Raw genomic sequence first — 15872 nt, forward strand, 5'->3', positions numbered from 1 at the left:
GAATTTCAGACCATTCCTCAAAGAAGGCCATTTGATGATAAGGACAGACAACACCACAGTCATGTGGTACATCAACAAACAGGGAGGCACTCATTCATACCCCCTATGCCGAATGACTCTGGACCTATGGAATATGGCTCTGAGCTACAACATTCAGTTACAGGCAATATTTGTACCGGGAAAAGAAAACATCCTAGCAGACATGTTAAGCAGAACTACCTCAGATGCTCACGAATGGATGCTACACCCGGACATCTTCAAGGCCATCACACAGAAATGGGGAATACCACAAATAGACCTATTCGCATCCCCACTCAATCACCAGCTCAAGAAATTCTGCACAAGGACATACCACCCACTTGCATGGAAGGTGGACTCTCTATCCTTCAGTTGGAAAGGCCTGACAGCATATGCATTTCCACCTCTTCCTTTGATGCACAAGATACTACTGAAAATCAAAGAGGAGCGTCCAAGGATAATTCTGATAGCTCCAAATTGGCCAAGACAACACTGGTATCCATTGCTGAGGAGCATGTCTCGGGAGAACGTGGACACTACCCTGATGCCTTTGATGTTAACTCAGAACGACTACAACATCATGCATCCAAATCTAAAAACTCTGCAACTAACTGCCTGGAACATTACATATCAGCAACTAACCCAGATTTATCCCAAAAGGTTAAAGACATTATCCTGGAGGCCCGCAGACCTTCTACAAGAAGGAACTATGCAGGGAAATGGAAAAGGTTTGTCATTTGGAGCACTGAAAGAGGAAAAGATGTGTCAAAGATAGATATTGCCAACATCCTGGAGTATTTGGCAGAGCTTCTCCATACAGGCCTGTCCTATTCCTCCATCAAGATACATGCATCAGCTATTTCTGCAGAATACAGCTTGATCCCCTGTCTTCTCACATCCTCTACTCAGGCAGTTCCTCAGAGGAATCAAGAATGTAAAACCTCCTAGGAAACCACCATTACCAGCATGTGACTTGAACTTTGTGCTAGAAAAATTGACACTCCCTCCATTCGAACCAGCAGCAACAGCAGATCTTCAACACCTATCCTGGAAAACTGCTTTCCTACTGGCAATTACTTCAGCAAGAAGGGTTTCGGAACTACAGGCCTTAATGGCAGTACAACCCTTCCTAATCTTCCATCAGGATAGAGTATCCATGAGAACTAATCCTACATTTATGCCTAAGGTGGTATCCAGAGTGTCTCTAAACCAGGCAATCCACCTACCTACCTTCTTTCCCAATCCACAGAACAGGGGGGAAAGACTGCTGCATACCTTGGATGTACATAGACAGTTGCGCTACTACCTGGACAGAACCAAGGACAATAGAAAAACTGACCAGCTTCTAGTAGCTTATGTAACAGGAAGGGAAGGAAAAGCAATTTCCAAACAGACAATCTCCAAGTGGATAGGAAATTGCATAAGATTCTGTTACTCCTACCATGGAAAGCCAATTCCACAGAACATAAGACCTCACTCTACAAGGGCTACAGCCACTACCACAGCTTTCTTACGAGGAGTGGCAACCAAGGACATTATTGAGGCGGCTACTTGGACCTCCGTGCATACATTTGCCAAGCATTATAACTTACCTCTATACTTTAGATCCCGAGCAGGGTTTGCCACTGCTGTATTGCAAGGGATCCTAACTACACCATAATTCTTTTTCCTCCTCCCCTAGTTTGGCTATGGTATTCTACCCATTTGTTATGACTGCAGATGCATCCTTGAAGGACATAGTACAGTTTTGTACCTACCATAAATGTAGATGTCCAAACAGGATAGCATCTGCAGTCAAGATTACCCACCCTCCTTCCCCTCTGTGGTATTCCTAGGGTATTTACCCTCCTAATAGCTAGCTGAGGGGGGATCTCTTATGGTGTATTTGTTTGTATATATGTACATACATGCTTATTTTTTGTGTTTGCCTACCTTTTTTTTGGAAACATTGGCATTTACCCAAAATTTAGTTTTCCAAGAGGGCAACTGGCATCTGGGGCAAGAAACACTGAGGAAAATGGCGTCGGCTGATGCCTTTATACCCGAAGACCAGCAGAGATGACGTCGGGTGAAGTGCGACACCAGCCGAGGCCAGACCCAGACTTTGGAATCCGGCCGACCGAAGGTCTGCCTGACGACAGGACAACCCATTTGTTATGACTGCAGATGCTATCCTGTTCGGACATCTACATTTATGGTAGGTACAAAATTGTACTTTTCTGCTATGGATGTGAGCTGTAAAGTAAAAAAAAATATTTATTTTAATGTCTTCATCTTCTGACTTTTTGTCTGTCTTTGCTCCCCACCAAAGCAACAAAGTGAAAAAATAGCACACTATTAATTCTTGACCTTTGTTCCAAGTCTGTGCTGTCCTTTAAGCAGTCTTAGCTGCTGTTGGTTGTCAACTGCTATCTAAATGCCAAGGAGACATATTTCAGCTCATTGGTCTTGTTTCTACCATATTCATAGTCTTCCTTATGTCAGACTTTAAAGTCTGTAAATTCAGCCCTGAATTTTCACAACCAAACTAAGCAAATATATTCTGGGCTCCACCATGCTAATGTCAGTAGATTAAGAAATGCATGGTGTGTCATATCTAGGATAACTGTATACATTTCCTGTCTGTTTTCTTTTTCTTTAATTTTTTGTCCTTGTATAGTCTCTGAATTACTTGCATAGTTGTATAACATAATTTCATAAACTTTTGGCAGGATCTGCTTTTTCAGATATATGGAGTGTATCTCTATTATCTGTGTTAGAGCATAATTATAAGTATTATTTTGCAGGAATGAAATTATAGGGTAGCGTCCTTATCTTCTTTTAGATACAGTGGTTGCAAAAATCCATAAATAGTTCTAGTGGTTACTGGGATATCTCCAAAAACATAGGAGCAGTTAAGAGAAAATATGAAGATGGTGTCGAGGAAAGAAAAACTAAGACTAGTTAAACTATTCTTCAGAGAGCAGTCTTCAGTGGTGTTAAATGTTCTGACAAGCTAAACCGCTCTCCATTTCTACCATTATACTGGAAATTTCAGGCTGAAATATTATACATTTCTCCTATTACATCAGCAATTTTAAAAATCTTGACCAGCTTTCTTTCATTTTGCTCTTAATCACACACACACACACACACACACACACACACACACACACACACACACACACACAACTTGCCAATAATTCAAATTTGAAATGATATACTCTTTTAATAAACATCAATGTTGCCATGTTATGGTTTGCCAATTGCAGCCTGCCCAGCATTTGTTTATTTTTTGTTTTTTTAATTTTGAACTTTTTTGCCTTAATTCCAGGTTTGTTTACTATAGTCCATAATGACTGGCAAATAACTAAGATATAGATTGCTTAGCTTCAAAGAATGTACACTAAAACTGCAGTTATTTACACGCATTTGACTAGAATTCTCAGTTTTAGATGCCTTTGGTGAAAGTATCAGCTTAGAAAGCGTCGCTATTAAGTGCTGTCTTATACCAAAGCCACATTCATTCAGACAACTGTACAATCTGTCTACACATTCAAATAAATGAGGCTATGCTAGGGTTATGCCATATTATTGTGGTAACAACAATAGGACTGCTGCCACTGACAAGCCTTCTGTTTCCTGTTACATCCAGTTGACTGTACTTTCACTGTCTGTTCAAGCTTGTTGTACAGATATTCATTTAACATATGGAAAAGGGTTTTTGATGAAAGATATATGTTCTGCTCTTTATTTATTTATTTAACAAAATATAATTTTAAGATGTTGCAGGTAGACCTAACTAGCTAGACAGATATGTTGGGGGTAAGCAAGCTTTAAGAGAGAAGTGAGTGTATATCTGGTGCATTAATGCATGGTCCATATTATATCATCTGCATGGCTCATTTTAAGGGAAATATTGTACTGTATTAAGAACAAACAGAAAGGTCATCTTACTGTAAAAAGAATATGTACTGGTACATCTTCCTGCAGCTTTAGTTTGATTAGGTGAGCTGTACCCATGTACAAGAGACACTTCTGGTTACCTATATTTACCAGAAGTCATTGAATCAACAGAAAGCATAGCAGGTTTACCAGTTAAGCTACACTGTAGGAAATACAGTACATGTAATAAAAAAAGATATTAATGCTTTAGATTGTTATGCTTAAAAATGAGAAGCATTTAAAATAGGATGGGGAAGAGAATACATTCTTATTCCTTCTATTATGCATGAAAGTAAGTACTTGGTTATGATTATATACATTGCATACTTTTTGCTGTTTTCCTGTAGGCTACCTTAATGTGCTTTCAAACAATCGCTGGCGTGAGAGGTGGTGTAGGGTGAAAGACAACAAACTTATCTTCCACAAAGACAGGACAGACCTTAAAACCCACATTGTTTCCATTCCTCTTCGAGGTTGTGAGGTTATACCTGGTCTGGATAACAAACATCCAATGGCATTCCGTTTGCTTCGCAATGGACAAGAGGTCGCTGTGTTAGAGGTAGGAAATCATTCTCTGCCTTTCTTTTTGTTACTTATACTTTTTATTGTGAACTGCAATCGTTAGGATTTGATATATATATATATATATATATATATATATATATGTATATGTATAAATACAGATATATAGCTATATATGTATTATAAATGTACAGTATGTCTAGATTAGGTCTGAAATAATGGTAATACTACATAATGACCAATTCATCAAAAAAAGTGGAACCCAATCATCAGTCACTGACTATTATAGCAATAACCCACGCCTGGGTGTGGGTAATGCTGGATTTACCCAAGGTTGATGTGGTTTGGTCACGAAGGCGAAGCCCGAGTGGCCAAACAAAGCCAACCGTGGGTAAATCCAGCATTACCCACACCCAGAAGTGGGTTATTGCTATTATACAATGACATTATTTAAGAAAAAAAATAATTATTTTTCTTAAATAATGGCATTGTATAATGCCTCCTTGCTGCCCTTCCGCAGCTGTCTGGGTATTCTGCAGCAGTTCTGATGTACTGCGCATGCGTATATTTACACAGTACATCAGAACTGCGGGCAAAAGCACCGGAGAAAGCAAGATCTCCATTGTTTTTTACAGCCTGTCTTGCTATGTTAAACGAGTTTAACAGAGCGAGACAGATTTAAAAATGCAACGGAGAATCTCCGTTGCTTTTTTAAAGCTGTCTCGCTAGGTTAAACCCATTTAACATATCGAGACAGTTTTGAAAAATGCAACGGAGAAAGCACGATAACCGTTAATTTTTAAATTGTCTCGCTATGTTAAATGGGTTTAACCTAGCGAGACAACTTTAAAAAAAGCAACGGAGATGCTCCGTTGCTTTCTTTAAAAGCTGTCTCGCTATGTTAAACTCGTTTAACATGGCGAGACAGGTTGTAACAATCAACGGAGATCTTGCTTTCTCCGTTGCTGTAAAAAAAAAAAAAAAAAAAAGAGTTATACTAATGGAAAAACTCGGGGTGACCGGACCTTTTTCCATTACTATAACTCTGATTTACAATGTGCACGCTGACCAATCAGTGTGCACGTTTTGGAATATTAATGGGGGGGGTGTCATCTTATAATGTGCATTTACTTATCCTTTCAAGTTCAAATCCCATTGATCACTGCATCCACAGACACACACACACACACACACACACACACACACACACACACACACACAAGCGCGTGCACACAAACACTCTCACTTCTATTTACCTAGTACACTTATATAGTGCACACTACAAAACAAAGATGAAACAAAGTTATAACATGGGGAGGCAAACCAGCCCATATTTCTGTGGGGAACAGCTTCCCCCCTTTCTATCCTAAGCATTTGTAATCAGCTCTGAGATTACACTTATTTTGGGGTAAGTTCTACTCAGGACACAGATTCAAACAAACTCTGTCTTACACATTTCCCACCTCTCACACTTAAGAAGCAGTCCACAGTACATACATTTACTACACGTTTTTATTTTTCCAGCCATTCTCTTTTGACAGCTTTCATTAGTTACCTTACTTGTATATGCACTGCATTCTTTTTACTACTCATCTTCTGACACTTTTAACCTCATAAATACACACACACACACACACACACACACACACACACACACACACACACACACACACACACACACACACACACACACACACACAAAGAACTCATGTACAAGTAACTCAAAATGGCAATGCTTTATACTGGATTAGTTGACAGAATGGTACAATGTGGGTTTTGTATCCAAATGTTTCTCATTGTGATTATCACCGGGTATTATTTGGAGTAAACAGGAGTTAAGACACTTGTTTAGAATTTGATAGAACTTGTGATGGTAGGCTATCAGTAATGTCTTAGTTTTATTTTCTTGGTGATGAAGAATATGGAGTTTATTGCAAGACGGCTGTCACATACAGGATGGATGTTTTTCTTTTTGATGCATCTAATATATCCATCATTCATATGTCTATTTCTTAAACAGAAGTATGTGCTATGGATTTGCTGTCTACAGCCACACTTCTGTTGACATGAAACTCCATATTTCCGAAGAATGTTTCCTGCTGTGTACCAGGAATCATTGTTACTGTGGAAATCTTTACAAATTCCTCCACCCAAAGTGAGGGAGCTGGCATTGGCTACTTATTCCCACCTCCCTGGACAACACATGGTCCTGGCTACCTATGCCTATCTCCCTGGTCAATTTCTACTTGCCTTATTATCCCCACTGAAGTATTGGTCACTAGTGTTAGTGTCAGGGTACTGTCCCATTCCACCACTGAGCTGAGTCAGGTTATGTCACATTTTTGCATGTTGTTTTGCATATGTTTCCATGGAGTTTATGCTTTATTTGAAAACACAGTTATTACTTGTATTAATGCAGTCGGTGTCATATTTATTCACATATTTATATTTTATTTACTGAGCAGTATTCCACTCTGTATGGGTTTTTGTTAGGTACAGTTTATATTTTATAGCTTAAAGCTATTTCATTAGAAATTAGAAATTAGACTAACTTGCCATAATTATTTTATGCTAATTCTTTGTTCTACATGCATAAGGATTTAGCATGAACCTTTTTGATGTCTGTCAACAGTTTTTAAAACTAGGTAATGAAGGTGCTTCATGGATGTACTTATTGTATCTGTTGGCACAAACAGGCACATTGTAAGTCTGTCAGGTTGGTGTCATCAGGACTTCCACTACAGATTTGAGGCTTAATAGCCTGGCTTAAAATATAAGAATTAGTGACCAGAGGACAGTTGTACTGTCTCAGGAGGAGGAGGATGTGGTCTGCTACTTCTGCAGGCTGATTCCAAATAGAGATCTGTTGTACAGCTCAGTATCTGAGCTGTTTGGCTGGCTGCTGTGTGCCTACAATCAACTGTATTACAAGCTGAGTTAAGTACAAACTTGCAGTTTTAAAGATAGTACTGCATTTTATTTTTCTGTTTATTTATTTGTTTCATATTGTTGTCTCTCTGCAGTTAGAGGGGGCTATTGTTGTTTTCACTTCATTGATATTCCGTCTTTAACTCTTAGCCTAGAGGGTTTCGATGTGCTTATAAGTGTTAGACACATATCTGTGAATTTATTTCTGCTCAATATCTGAGCTGTTTGGCTGGCTGCTGTGTGCCTACAATCAACTGTATTACAAGCTGAGTTAAGTACAAACTTGCAGTTTTAAAGATAGTACTGCATTTTCTTTTTATTTATTTGTTTCATATTGTTGTCTCTCTGTAGTTAGTTTTCCACCCTCCCTCCCTGTTCTTGTTGTGGTATTAATCTTGGTGGCTTTGGAATCCCCCCCCCTCTAAATTTGTGCTTGAACAATCCTCCTAGGTCCATCTCATTTGCTCACTCAACCGAGTACAGTGAGATCATATTTTGATTTCAGAGAGTCCTACCAGTCCCATCTGTTCAGCTCTATCCCAGCTCTATCCTAGTCTAGTGTCATTAGCTCATTCTACCTAATACAGAGAGAACATTCGAGAAGGCCAACCCACTTAGGTCCTTAACCTTGAATTATCTTCTTTTTCTCCTTTTTCCCTTTCCACTTTGTTTTTTTTTTTTTTAGTAATCTCCTTGTGTTCTGACTTAGTGTGCATCTCAGCTGATAAGTATATTTTTGGCACTATAACTATTCAGAGTTGAATAAAACAATAATTGAATTCAGTTCAGAATACAGTTTGAATAAATTGCATGTATTTAAACTGCATTTGCTTTAATATTGCTACACACTCAACTGTGCTAGCTTGCACTGCACTTGAATTGTTTTTAGTGCTGTTTTAGATGCTTTTCTGAAAAAAAAAATATAAGCTTGTTTCCTGCTTTTCCTGTAACTAGTCTAGTCCAGATACAGATTTGCTGTATCCGGTAAGCTTCTGAGCCCCCCCAAGCCTTTCTGTGTTGGAGGGAAGCATTCTAGCTTATCAGTGGGAGTGGTAAGCATTAGGTAGCCTATCTACCAAAAGAGTGGTTTCTGGCCCAGAAATTTTAGTTTATTGGCCGATTGGACAGTTTTTTCATCTCTTTCAACTTTCTGGTTTAAAGCCCATGTTTGCACTTGTTCTAGCTTATCAGTGGGAGTGGTAAGCACTAGGTAGCCTATCTACCACAAGAGGACTGGTTTCTGGCCCAGATATTGTAGTTTATTGGCCGTTTGGCAGTTTTTTCCATCTCCTTCAACTTTTTGACTAAAAAGACTGCATTTGCACTTGTTTCCCACATTTTCTGTAACTAGTCTAGTCCAGATACAGATTTGCTGTATCTAGGACTGTTTGTAAGCCTCTGAGCCCCCCCCCTGAAACTTTTTGTGTCGGAGGAAAGCCTTCTAGCTTGTCAGTGGGAGTGGTAAGCACTAGGTAGACTATCTACCACAAGAGGAGTGGTTTTGGGCCCAGAAATTGTAGTTTATTGGCCGTCTGGGCAGTTTTTCCATCTCTTTCAACTTTTTGGTCTAAAAGCCTGAGTTTGCACTTTTCCCACCTTTCCTGTAACTAGTCTAGTCCAGGTACAGATTTGCTGTATCCAGGACTGTTAGTAAGCTTCTGAGTGGTGCCAAAGTCTGTTCTTCAAATTTTCCCTTAGATCTGCTAGTTCTCTCCTCTCCTGTACTTTTACTAGCTTATTAGTCTAGCACTTTACCAGACTTCTTGTAGCAATTATTGTAGTACACAAAATTGCTACCAGCACTAAATGTTCTACAAGGAAACAGATCCAGTACTTCCTCCAGGCATGTCCAAAGGTCAGTTCCCTGTGCTTTCTCCTGTTAACCTGCTGAACTTGGGCATCCTGAGGCAATGTAGCCACTGCCTCATGTACACTAACAACCCTCTCCTCTTACCTCCCAATACTCAAACTTGTGAGAGATGTACTTATATATCCAAATTGGAAGCCACGCACTCTCCAGCCAAGACTGGAAAAGCTGGTCAAGAGGAGAAGGTCAACACTTGCAAAACACCTCATAGAACACAAACCCCTCCAGAACACACACCAGCACTGCCCTCACATAAAAACACAAACCACACACCCACCTTTGCAGAGGCTGTCAATAAAAATCTACACAAACAGCAGAGACCTCCAAGACAGAAGCATACTCAACCACCACAACACAACACTAATCATGAGACACATAACTCTTCTAAACAGTGTGCCACTCAATAAAACCCCCTAAGTCAAAACAGCATGCCCAACACACTAGTCATAGGAGACTCGATAGTGAGGCACACTGATGTCCCACTCACTAGGTTGAATAAGGAGAAAGTAACAGTCAGTTGGCTGTCAGGTGCCAGGATTCCCCACATAATGCACTCACACAGGTCCCTCAACAACAGGTACAAATATGACTCTGTCATTGTACATGTGGGTGTGAATGACCTGAGATGTACCTCCCTGGACTACATGAAAACAGACATGGAGGAGCTCTCGTATTATGTAGCCCAGGTGGGTATAACCCTACCTATGAGCAGCATCCTACCATTACCCAGAATGATACCACAGTACAAGGAGAAAATGATTGACTTCAACAATTGGCTAAGTTTCTGGTGTCATTCTAAGGGGATCCAGTATCTGTCTGCCTGGGATTACGTGATTGACAGACTTCAATGATTTGCCAGAGATGGCCTGCATCTGTCACATCTAGGCTTCTGGATACTGGCCAAAGCTCTTTCCACCCCTATAGTGCCTTTTTTAGGCAGTGTTCCAAAGACCAAATTACCACCATAACAGCTACAAAGAAATGTAGTCTGAGGGTCATGCTGCTCAACGCTAGATGTCTAAATCTCAAAATGCACTTGCTCGAAGCACTCCTTAAAATGGAGAACATCAACATTTGTGCTGTAACAGAGACCTGGTTCAAGGCAGCAAAAAACACCCCTGCATTACCAGGCTATTACTCATTCTACACCTTTCAGCCCCAGAACTTGGACTGAAGCTCCAAAGGCGGTGGTGTTTCCATATTCATAAAGGATGAGCACACCTCCAGACTAGTGGCCCAACATAAAGCATCAGTGGTACTTTAGGTGCAGCTAACACTGGGTAAGACAGCGATTCAGGTTGTAGCCTGCTGTAGGTCCCCAACCATGTCCCAAGACTCACACTCCATGTTCCTAAGCACCCTGGAGAATATTAGGGTCCAACCTAACACTCTCATACTGGGCAACTTCAACTACCCCCCCATTAACTGGGAAAACTACTCGTATACCAATACACTGGCCCAATGTTTCCTGGAATTCCTTAATTCCAGTGCTCTGGAGCAGCTTGTTCTTACCCCCACTAGACGTAGCAACATCCTTGACCTGGTCATTACTAACATGGGCGATCGTTGCTCTACACCAATAGTCAACTCCTCTCTGGTTAGATCCAACCACAAACTAATCACGTTGGAAATCCACATCCCCCCACAAAGGTAACCACCATGAAAAACATATCCAAAGCTAACTTTGGGGTCCTAAAAACAAAGGTGGCACACATGCAAAATGGAGAATAGTTGCATGACCACAGTATCATACACCAAACATGTACACAATTGCATGGATCTCGCCATACCCAATAGAACCAAGACGCTCTCCTCCAAAGAAAGGAAGCCAATCTGGTGGTCCCCTGCCATAAACAAACTCTACAACAGAAGGAGGAAACTGATGAGGAATAAGGTGAAGTCCCAAGACTCTTATCAGCTTCAACAAAAAGTTGAGATTCCTCATCAAATCCTCTAAAGCTAGCTATGAAAACAGAATTGCAGCATATAGTAAAGACAATCACAAGGCCTTCTATACTTAGGTAAAGAATCTCCACAGCAATACCCAGATTTGCTCTGAGCTACTGCAGAATGGTACCTCCTATACCAAGCCAAAAGATATTGCCAGTATACTGGCTGATGGATTCAGTGCCAACTTTACCCCTCTCCTCCCCCAAAGGACAAATCACAATACCACTAGATTGCCACGCATCTAGTATTACTGCTGCACAGGTTAAAACAGCATTGTCCAAGGCCAAGAATACAACTTCTATGGGACCTGACAATATCCCTGGCTGTGTTCTACATTAACTACAGAGTGAAATGGCATCTCACCTGTGTGCCCTGTTCAATCACAGGCTCACCTCAGGCTTTGTCCCTACCAAATGACGCACTGCTACAGTCATCCCTCTCCACAAAGGAGGAGTGACTACAGACCCTGCGAACTTTTGCCCCATTAGCCTGATGAGTCTGATATGCAAAGCTATGGGACGCATCATCATGGACCTAATAAACAAGGATATAGGGAATCTCCAGACTCTGGATCCCTCACAGTATGGTTTTGTGAAGGGCAGATCATGCCTGCTCAACTTGGACGACTTCTTTGAGGCAGTAACTAGATCTGTGGATGAAGGCAAAATGGTTCATACAGCCTACCTTGATCTGGCCAAGGCCTTTGATACCATTCCCCACTCAGGACTCATAGAAAAAACTCACTAAGCTAGGCATCAACCCCTATATCACCAGGTGGGTTGCAAACTGGCTCACAGATAGAACCCAGGAACCAAGTAGCTGACTCCAAGTCAGACTGCCGGCCAGTCACGAGTGGAGTCCCACAGGGTTCGGTCCTGGGTCCTCTCCTGTTTGGTATCTACTTATCTGAAGTCCAGGCCAACACCAAGGGGTTCTGGATGACAAAGTTTGCAGATGATTGCAAGTTGGGAGCTGTTATTAACTCCCCAAGTAATGTTGACATCATATAGAAAGGTCTGACTGTGACCAATGACTGGTGTCAGAACCATGGCCTTAAGCTCAATGCCAAAAAATGTCATCATCCCCTTTGGGAAAAACCCCATTCCCATGAATTACCGCATCAATGGTAGCCAACTGAACACAGAAGGCGTTATGAGAGATCTGGGAACACAGGTTGACAGCAGCCTCTCTTTTGCCCGCCACATTGCCACTGTGATCAGAAAGTACGTCTATGTGGCACATCTCATTACTAAGGGTTTTGCATCCAGGAAGAAAGAGTTCACTCTCTCCCTCTACTCTTCCCTCATTAGGCCAATCATTGAGTACAATACCCCATTTGGCATGTACCTCACTAGACACCTGCAACAACTGGAGAGGCCGCAAAGGTACTTCATAAAGAGGATACTAGGCCTTAAACACTTGTCCTATATGGACAGACTCAAAAAACTCTAACTATTCTCTGTTTCATATCGCCTACTTAGAGGTGATCTCTGCTTGACTTACAAAGCCATGTCTGACCCAGCTCTGTTAGAAATGCTACATCCAAAGATATCCCAATCCCTCTGCACCACATGCTCCAGAGACCTCAACCGCATTACCACAATCAGCAGAACATGGCAGAGGGAGGGGTGCATAACCCAAAGACTGCCCATACTATGGACTAGATGTCACATACATGTCAAACAGAGCACCTCACTGGCCCTCTTCAAGAGAAATCTTGATGAGTGGATGGGAAATAGAAAATTCTCCCCCTGTGATCACTCCCAGTGGCTCTACTTGACAGGGGCACTGGGAACTAAGGTCGGGTGGCACTATGCCATGGTAATCCTATGGGCTAGGCTTGTAAAGGCTCCAGGGCCATTAGCCTAGAACACACCTGTGAACCTATGAACATCCAATCACATGGTCACCAAACGCCAGGGGTGAAAAAAATAAAACAAATGGAAATGCAGCAGTTACAAAAGCAGAGTTTAGTAATGGACTTGCTAGTTAGAGTTTGTGCTTACTGTACTTCCATCAGACATCACTAAGTCTACTTTGTGTACACACTTTAAGTAATTGGTAATATGATAATTATACCGCATTAAGGAAAGTAAGTTAATCACTCATCTTAATTTTAATTTCAAAAGCATTTATTTAATGCCAGTGCCATTACAGACCTCTCATTTAATTTGTCACTATGACTCTTTTTAAAAGCCTTAAATCTGATATCTCCAAGTCTGATGGTCAAGTGTGCATTACTTGCTATGTTTGTGTAAACTATTGCTTTCAGTACCATGTCTAATATCAGAAAGATGAACTCTTAATGCTGATTGTTGCTTTTCTTTTTGTTTTATTCACATACTCTTTTTATAAAAATACAAAAGCCATCTAAATTACATTCTTTACAATTACTGATGCCAAATGCTGTGAAATGAAATCTTTGTTCATTGTTTGGATTAATAAAAGCAGCATTTTTGATGTACTTACAGAAACTGCAGACTCAGCAATGGTTGCAGAGATTGGGAATGGGATAAGATCTGAAATAACTTGCTTTGTTTCCAGCTAAGGCCAAACTCAGTGGGGTTGTGTGAGGATTAATTGTAATAGTGAAGCTTATGTAAACATTCCAGCCTATGTCAGACAGACAGACTTGTTATGTTTGCATATACTAAGTTTACACAAAGTTGCAGAGGTTGTATCAGCTTCAGCAAGCATTAGCCTTTGTGTGACACTAACTATGATGTTCTGGCTAAACTGAACTTGGATACTAACACAAGTCAATAGTAATACTTTTGCAACAAAATGTGCCTAAAGATGCTGTTGCTTGGCAGAGGGATAACATACATACATACAGAAAAATGCAGTGGTTATATTATAGGAATTAGGTGACTTGAGCCTTTTCCATGTTGCTCGTAAAACAGATGACTGTACTTTAGCTGTCTAAATGTGCATACTAGCAGAAATGTAACTTTCTGAGGAAAAAATATTGGTATTGGAAGATGAGAGGCAATGAAATCACACTTGTTTCTAAAAAGGTAAAAACTCCTCAAAAAAGGAGCTGGAAATGTTCTCTGAACCGGCCAACATTTAGAATTACTACTGATTAATTCTTACATTTTCCTGAATTTTGTACTGCACACCACCAGATTCTTTAGGGTAATGCAGGGTGCTCTGCAGAACTTAAAATGCTAAAAAATTTTGAATTTAATATTGCAGTAATTATCATTCTTACTGAAGGCAGATCTCTTTTTATCCAAATCACATGGAAAAGAATGGTCAGTCAGCATTTATTGCTTCCTGGTGATATGAATGACCCACATGCTGACATTCACAATGGGGCAAAATAGAGACACTTTAATTTTACTTACAAGATAAATTTGAGGTGTTATGTCAGTATCTGGAAGAAGTGGTATATCTACCGGCCGCTCAGGCCAAATTTCCTGAGAGTCAATTCCCCAGGTCAAAAGATGCCAGTAAACCTTCTACATGTCAACCAGCGCAGTGATTTCTCTGTTTTGGGAGATTTCTCCCATTTTCATGTTTATGCATCCATACAGCTAATATATAATTTTGGTGGGTGAGGTAGAACGCCTCCCCTGTATGTTAAGGATACAAGAGTACTTGCCCTGCCCCCCCCAAAAAAAAAACACAATTTGAGTTTTTGCTGTTTTGGTGTTTTAGATATCTATTTTCTGTGTAGTTCCTTTTCATTGTGTTACTCAACACTTATAATGGAACTGAAAAAACTGTTCACTTTTCCTTAACAAATGACAGTTTCTTTTAAATCATATTTTTTTTCCAAATGAGGGTAATAATAGAGGAAGCTTTCTAGCTTGTTTGTATGCCACTTTACAGTTTACTTTTTAACATGAGATTGTTTACAAAAATAACTGTTTCACATTTATTGACAATGACTATTATTTTTTCTGTGTGGAGGGAGGAGCAGATAAATGTTTATGATAAATTAACATTTTCCAACATCATCATCAGTTTGTGAGTTAGTGCAGTTCAGTATCTGTACACAAGAGTAATGCTAAATGCACAGAATTTCTGGCCTTATTATTTTGTATCAATGAGGATGTCACACTATTATATGGAAAAGTTCAAAACTGGACTGTGTTTCTACACTGACATGCCATTAGTGGATGTTCTGATTCACTAATGGGAGCTGTTCCCTAGGAGGGGGTTGGGGATTGGCATAATAGTTAAGATGTTTGCCTCACAGACACAGTGCACAGGGTCGGATTTTCACCTTTGAAGGAAATTGGCTAGGTTTAAAATGGTTTACAAGGGCAGCTAGCCTAATACTTACATATGAACCCATAAACTTAGAGGACATAAGTCTTAGATATCATTGTATAAAGTAGCTAACATTAAAACGTTATATAGTTTGTAGTGCACACAGACTTATTATGTATGCTTTGCAGGGTAAGTGTTTATTTGGATTGTAGCATCTTGTTTGAAAAGAAAGACATTGTTAACGTTCTGTGCTTCCATACCATGCAGTTAAGGTCTAGTCATTTAGTACTGTAAATCAAGCGACGTTGTTAAATGAAGGTGAGACTGTAAGAGCATCACCATCAACTCATAAACAATGGGGCCATATGCAGAATAAATACATACTTTGCTACAAATGTAATTAATTAATGTTGCTATTTAACAGATAAGGTATATTAAGAAA

General features: G+C 40.1%; 1 protein-coding gene across 2 annotated transcripts in view; it reads left to right on the forward strand.

Annotated features, from left to right (window-relative positions):
• Positions 1-15872, forward strand: part of AFAP1 (actin filament associated protein 1) — a 1391048-nt gene that overhangs the window by 1179797 nt on the left and 195379 nt on the right. For both annotated transcript variants that reach the window (XM_044062808.1, XM_044062809.1), the window contains exon 10: positions 4290-4501. In XM_044062808.1, coding sequence (XP_043918743.1) covers positions 4290-4501 — 212 coding nt within the window. The remainder of the gene's footprint in view (positions 1-4289; positions 4502-15872) is intronic.

The sequence above is a fragment of the Protopterus annectens genome, chromosome 2.part1 (assembly GCF_019279795.1).
Source record: "Protopterus annectens isolate FY-2018-M chromosome 2.part1, PAN1.0, whole genome shotgun sequence".
NCBI lineage: Eukaryota > Metazoa > Chordata > Ceratodontiformes > Protopteridae > Protopterus > Protopterus annectens.